Below are 7,524 nucleotides of genomic sequence, written 5' to 3'. Positions count from 1 at the left end.
TGTCTTTAAGGCCGATTTGTGGTCTGCCCGTGGAGTTGTTTATCGGGTGTGTCAAGCGGTGAGTGATGTCGCTTTCTCACCCTCAGGCGCCAGGCTGCGGCGAGGGGTCCGGAGAAGGAGGCGCCTGGATGCGGCTCTGCCGAGCGCGGTGGGGGCAGTGACAGGCCTGGCGTGCCCCGGCGGGTAGCTGGGGGGATTGTGCACCCCACAGCGTACTCGGGGATCGCTGCCGTGAAGCTCATGGGGGTGTTGATGTACCCGGCAGCAGCAATTCCCCGCTGGCCTCCGGTGGGGTCTGTGCTGCGAGCGCACGGGGCGGCTCGGCCTAGTTTGCTTTAAAAACAAATTGTGCAAACTGAGAAAACACATTTAGTGCAGAACAAGAGAATCGCATAAAGGAGTTGCGGACAAAATAATTCTCTGACGAAATTCATGTCCCGGTTTATTTATCATTACTGCTGGAGTACCGTTATCAGGCTTGGGTGAATGGATGCCAAAGGAACAAACAGCAAGGATTAATATAGTAGCAAATGCGATGGAGGGGACCTCAGACATCATCTAATTACCTGCCTTGCCCGTGACAGAATCAGTTACTTTCCAGTAAGTGTGACTGAGTTGGCACTGCCACAAAAGAATACAAACATGCACGCACACTGATTGTATGAAAAAGTGGTACAGAAATCAAAAGACAGGTCACGCCTTTGGTATAGATAAGTTGGGAATCATTCTCAATATTGTCCTGCTACAGTGATGCTGCTAGGTAGTTCAGAGTGGTGAAGCCTTACTATAAGCTGTCATATGATTTTGGGGTAATGTCATAGTACAGTATAGCCTAGATTATTTGGCTAATGGAACACCTTGCCAGAACACTTCTTCCTATCTTTAGGAACTGCTTCTTGCATATGAATTTGTGAAAAATGGAGAGATGGCAAACAAAACCTAATTAAAACAGAGAGACACATTTCACTGTGATCAGCAGTGAAAATATTTATTGCAACAGAACAGGAATATAACGCCACTTTTTAGGGAGGAGATTCAGCCCTTTGAAATATTTTCTTCTTCTTCATGACTAATAACGGTACAGCTGTTAAAACCTTCATTTTCCTTTCCAGAATGAGTCTTCACAGCTTTATCAAGCCTGTTTGCTTCTGGCAGTGTTCTCTTGTACCAAAGTGGCTGATGTACAGTCACTTTCATTAGTTGATTCTCAGTGTATTAGAAGTGTTCTGTTGTTTCAGACCTGATCTCTAGAAGGAAGAGCTAAAATAATAATAATTTTAAAAAAGACAGATAAAGACCTTTTGCTGAAACCACAGCTAAATAAATTCAGTTTGCAAAACCTAAATTCTATGAGTATTGGGAAATGGCTATGAGTAGCCATTTTGAGAGTATCTCTGTAATCAGTCTGACCATTTAATGGAGAAATGGAGTGCAAAATGCATTTTTTAATTGGGTATATTTGTTTTCTTCCAGACATCTTAGAAGAAAGGCAGGTTTTTATTTACAAGATGGCAATATAGAGTAAACACAATCCATCTCTATGCTCCTTCCAGGAGGAAGTATTTGGTTTTAAGTCCTTTTTCAAGTGGACATATGCTCAGCCACAAAAACTTTTGGTTTTTACAGGTCACTCCCCAACCAAGACTAGGAGACCCTACAGTCGCTGTCAAATGTCAAACGTTTCAGAATGGTATTAATAAAAACCCCTGTGATTAGATAGTCAGCTTTAGCTGGTAGGGACTTTACTAGCTGGTTGGGCTGAAATTTAGTTTCATGCTTTGAAGATAAGGGGGTGCTGATGGGGCCTGTGGATATAGTCATATGGGCACAACAGGAACTGTTCATTCATTATTAGCCAAAAAAGATGCAAAATGAATAGCTAGAATTTATCACTAAACCAATTATCAGCTGTTTGTATTAATTTTTGCCAGCTTTTTGATCTTTGTTCATACCATTTCTTTAATCTTTTTGGCTCATGGGTGATGTTGAACATACCCAAATTTTTGTTTTTAGTTTTAATCCATTCCTATTTTTAATTTTTTTTAATAGTTCCTTTTTTATTTGTTTTGTTTGTTTTTTTAAGATGTTGGTATTTCCTAATGTGTTGCTTTGTCCTTTCAATGTGTTCTATGTAGCTTATCTGTAGCTTTCTCTCAGTAACATCTAGTAACTGTTGTTTCTATTCCTGTCTGCACGAAATGATTCATTCCTGTTCTGATACCCTGCACAAGATCCAGGTACCACAGGAAGATTTCCAAATAGGGCTTAAGTGTGGCTTAAGTGTTGCATAAGCCTTGGTATTTGAGTTAGTCTGCTAAAGGTACACCTTTCCTTCGACATGATTCACTGTAGCTGGATAATTTAGCTCACAATCTTTGTACCACTGAGGTACGAAATGGCAGTCTAAAATTCCCTTTTTCCAATCTGTATTTCCCTCCTATTAAATCACGCTGTGTATTTGTTTACCAAGAAGGAAAAATTTCAGTAAAGCCTTGTTGGGCTGATAACCGAATGCTGCTAATCATCTGGTACACCTGCTTTGCAATTGCTGTATTTATAGGAGGGGTGGTGCAACTCAGAAAAGCCGTCTGGGAAGATTGCATTCCTTGGCATCGCTTGCTCTGAGGCTTTGAAGAGAACTGGGTTGTTACACACATCTTGCAGGCAGTGACTGTAACAGCTTTTGCTCTGTCTAGGTGGAGAGCTGGAACTGTGGTGGTGCTTCTGATGTGCCACCTCTGGAGCCCCGTACAGTCAGTGGGTATGCTGAGTCGAGTGGTGGCAGTTTTACTTGTTCCCAGTCCAGTCTGACACTCACACCATATCCCATGCACACATGTGCACACAGTAGGATTAACAACTACCTTTCTGTTGAGAATGTGGAATGGATTTCCTTTGGCTTCCTCTCAGCGATGAACAAGAAATGTTATTTTCTTTTCAATACAGTAAAAGAGTTACTGTGTAACAGAAGAGACTTACTAGCATGTTCAGAACCACATAGATTCGCTGGTTCACACTTTTTGGGCAAGCACATGCATATTGTACCTATGTACAGTTATCATTGAAATGGGCTCTGAGTGTGTTATTGTGAAGCCAGGTAGATCATAATTGGATTTATTAGGTTTAGTTACATTTTAGTTGATAACAAAGCAAAATAAAACTTTTGTCTTCCTTCTTTTAATTAAACTGCTTACAAATTATAAACCATAAGAAAGTGAGAAATGTCTGCTAAAAATACAACTGTAATGCATTGAGAATTGATTTCAATTCCCAAAGGAATTGAACCATTAATTATGGAATTAAAATGGAATTAACCATTCCTACTAATGTGGTTATTCTCAACATTTTTTAAAAAGCATGTCCTATGAGTGTATACCTGCTACTAAAAATGTTTTTTCTTATGTTTAAATGGAATTTTCTGCATTTCAGGTTTCAGTTTGTGTCCATTACCTCTTAGCCTGTCACTGGATGCCAAAAGACTGCTGCTCTTCTTTACTGCCCCCTTCCCCCCCGATAAGATTCCCCCCTGAGCCTTCCCAAATGAAATTCATTACAAAAAGCTCTTTACTACCTTGAGGCCTCTCCTGTTCTCATACCAAGAAGCAATAGAAGAATGGTTTCATTGCCTCTGTCTCACTCATTTTTCTTTCCAGTCTTTTGATTGTCCTGAAGAATGTTGAATGTTCAGAATCCAATCGCATAAAGACTTTACATACTGGTTCAATATAAAGTGTATCAGTGATTCCAGTGATGTTAGTGAAATTATTTGAGCTACAATGTTTTGTTGGGTCAGAGATATGGTTGGGTATGGTTGGGTTTCGTGCATCCAGTTGATGTAACACGTCGGTTATTCTGAGTCTACAGCGCTCGTATCATAGCCCTGCCCAGAGGCGTTCATGAGCATGGACAATTTGTGAGAAACGTTCTGCTGGAGAGGTATGGGGACCTTACTCATTCCAGCCATGGACCACTATAGCAAATAACAGAGTAGGCAGAAAGTTAATGATGTATTTATTATTTGCTTTGTTGGCTGCTGAAATGCATAGGTTTGTGCTTAGAGTTTGTGCCAGCTGTATTTCAAATATTGATAAACTTGAGTTTGGAACAGGCTTAGATATTGTTTTCAATTGGTATTGAGGGAGAGAACCATGATTATTCCCAGTAAAGTGCCCTGAAAGCTTCAGTTGGTAAATGGTTTTTCTGAGCCTCACATACTGATCGTTGGCTTTCTTTTTAAAGTTCAAGCTAGCTTAAATTTCTTGAAAGGCTGAGACTTTCTGAAATAATTTTGCACACTTGATGTTTAAAATCAAACCAGCATCAAACAAAAAGAAACCAATGCCAAATCAAAATACAAATGCAAGCGATTTGCTCAGGTATTGCATAGTCTTTGATCAGACTGCTAAGCGGCCAGATTTCATCAGCTTACATGTTGTCACAGAGCTTACTGATACTTCTTATGTCATTTGCCTTTATTGGGAGTTCACAGTACTGTTGGTCCTTAGCAGAGCTCTCATTCTCAATTATGTGAAGAACAGGTGCAATTTATTGTTTGAATAAATCTGGTATCTTCCAAAGACCATTTTGGTTTTACAGCCCAGACATTCACTAATATACATAACTGTGAAGGGTGATCACCTGGAGAGGAGGTAGAACATTATTTCAATGTGTTTTTGCCAAGCATGCTTTGGTGTACGTGTGAAGAGTGATTTGTCAAAGTTGTAATACCTATCTTCACGCATTTGAGGAGATGAGGGCTGGTTAGGTGGACTTCCATAGCTGGCTGCTTCCCAGCCAGACCTGAAATGTGGTGGTTCTTCTCTACTTTCAGGTCTCAAACAGTGCTGTAGGAAACAGAAGCCCAAAAAGTATAAAAGTGTGGCTGCTTGTCAGATTGTGGCAAGCTGAATGAATCTCATTGAAAGCAGATCACTGCAGCTGTTAACAGAAAACACCATGATAGAATAGAACAGCTCCACCTAATTGACACTCAAGGGTTATAACACAGATGGTGTTGCTTGGTGAGCAACCAGTGTCCACTGGGGTCCACTCACTCTGTCTGAGGCTGTGGCATGATTTTTGGCAGTATGAGAAATTGCCACTCCTAGCTGCTTGCTGCTTCCCTCATGCTGCCTTTCTGCATTGGCCTGACAAAAGCACAGTGGAAAACTGATTCGGCTGAGAGATACTAATTTCTTACTGCTGGAGCATTTCCACAGTCCTGGTTTGGCATGTAGCAGCACAGGCACCTGGTCCACAGCAGAGAAGTCATAAACTGATGGTGGCATGGGTATTAGCATGAGGACAGATGCTTTGGCACTGCCACTCAGAGATTGCTCACTGACCAGTGCTTCTGGGGCAATATCTCAGCAGCTCAGAAGGTGCACAGAGGAGATGAAGAAGAAATAGTTGGGGAAGTGAAGAAGTTCTGAAGGGCTCTTTCCTCATGACCTGGAGTTAGAAATCAAGATTTCCTTGGCTAAATCTATGGCCGTTCTTCAGTGGTGGCATCATGCCTCACAACATGATTTTGTGTCTAAGAAAGCTGTTCTCATCTTTTTGCCTTTGTGCTTGCAGATGTTGAATACATTCTGCAGTTCTTTTGTTTGTTGCATGTAGTCAAATGAAGACTACAATTAAAGCTAAGATTAGGCCAGACTCAGGCAAACGGCTTATTATATTGGGCAGGAGGTCTACCTGAGTAAAATCAGGCCTGCAACTTGAAATTTTAGGATCAATGGAGACATTTCCCCTGTTTTATTTTGGCTGTAAGAGCAAAAAGCTGCTAACAATAGGATTTTATACAAATTTGTCTGACCAGTCTTAGGGTGGTACATTAGACATAGCTCTGCTGTTACAAGAGGTGCTGTGTGTGGGCAGGTCTCAGGTGCACAATGCAGTATGCTGTGAAGATCCCTGCATCAGTGCTGCACATTCCCTGTCTTCTAGGCCTCAGGAGCCTCCCCTGACTGCCATGGCCTCTCTGAGATAATCAAGAGTAACCCCAGAGTGGCACTGGAGATGGGCTTTCAAGTGAAGGAATTGACTGGGCTTCTCTTTATCCCCTCACCCCCCACCCCAGTGTAACCACTATCAACTCCTGTTACGCCAGGTTTCTGCTCTGCTGCTCCACCAGCCAAGAACTTTCCCCTCTCACTGACAACCGGCAGCACAGAGCAGGTTAGGAACAAACCTGAAAACAGGTCATGTCTGAGTTTATCACAATGACAACAAACAGTAAAGGCCAAGACATTCTGCACCTGCTTTCTCTGTGGAGAGACGCTAGAAAGTACCAAAAGCTGAACTTCTCCTTACCGCTCTGGTGCAGGCTGGAGAAATTTCTTAACACCTTTTCCTGTTGCGGGCTACAAATTGGTCAGCTCCCCATGGGATGAAAACCTCTGGGATTTGCCAGCATTTCACGGCTACCAGAAGCTCAGCCACTACCTTCGCCCAGACCACAAGAAGGATTGTTCTAAAATACAGGAAGAGTCTGGGAACTGATTCTTAGCAATACCTCAACTCTAGCCCACGATCTTAACGCGATGGTGCTTCAAGTGTCCCCGGAGGAAAAGGACACAGCCGCATGCTGGCCTTTTGCCTGGCCTCCAGGACAAGGTGAAGATTCACCTGTGAACAGAGCTGAAGTGAGCAGAGGAGAGCTTGTGCTCGGACTTAAGACCTTGCTTTTCCCTCACCCTTGGAGACGTCTGCATGACTGATTTTCACTCAGACCGAGGGCAGAGAGAGAAGTCCTGCCTGCCTGCCTAGGAAGAAAGCCTGAATAGGCCTTCAAAAATATGACTCTCCTCATCCGCACCAGCTAGGTCCAAAGAACTCAAATCCTGTGACAAAATGCAGCAGTGCTCCTCAAATGTCACGACAGTTCTAGCAGCCATCACCATTTAGCAGCAATCAACAGGTCCTCGTCTGTACCAGAGGCAAGCAGAGGGAATAAGAGGGTACAGCCATCTGAACAGGGGAGGGGAGAAGCAAAGCCAGCAGGGGGAACAGAAGAAAACAAAGACAGGTACTAAATTACACAGTTTATTAAATACCAAGTTGGAACAAAATACTTGGAATTAAATTCAGGGTGTTAGCAGCACAAAACTGTCGTCTTCCTGCCAACATGGTGGCCATGGCTGCTCTTCCTCACTGCCTGGCAACTCCAATCCCTGAATTAGTAGGTGGAAGGCAAACATTTCATCTCAGTATAACCACTCCTTGTTTTCTGGAATTGGGACTTCTCTGCTCCATCATCTTCTGATTGGTAATGACGTTGTCTCTTCAGCTGTGAAAATAGGGAAAGGCAGGTGACTCATTCTACAATAATACTTTCTAAAAACGAACATAGCTCTGAAACATGGCTGCTTTAGCAACAAATCTGAGTAATGAGCAGAGAAGTAGATAAAAGGTTACATGCTACTGACAGCCAGAGCCAACCTCAAAAGCACTTCTGGGAACTCCACTTCTGGGTCCCCATGACAAGGGAAAGATGGGCTGAGACAGCTACTGGTGAGCAAT

At 42.7% G+C, this 7,524-nt stretch overlaps 1 protein-coding gene across 1 annotated transcript in view; it reads right to left on the bottom strand.

Annotated features, from left to right (window-relative positions):
- The window catches only part of ANKRD26 (ankyrin repeat domain 26), an 81,083-nt gene that overhangs the window by 69,807 nt on the left and 3,752 nt on the right, over positions 1-7,524 (bottom strand). Inside the window, exon 4 of the mRNA XM_019474042.1 lies at positions 81-333. Coding sequence (XP_019329587.1) covers positions 81-333 — 253 coding nt within the window. The remainder of the gene's footprint in view (positions 1-80; positions 334-7,524) is intronic.

The sequence above is a fragment of the Aptenodytes forsteri genome, unplaced genomic scaffold (assembly GCF_000699145.1).
Source record: "Aptenodytes forsteri isolate BGI_AS27 unplaced genomic scaffold, ASM69914v1 Scaffold166, whole genome shotgun sequence".
Lineage (NCBI taxonomy): Eukaryota > Metazoa > Chordata > Aves > Sphenisciformes > Spheniscidae > Aptenodytes > Aptenodytes forsteri.
This window is presented reverse-complemented; position numbering and strand designations above follow the sequence as displayed.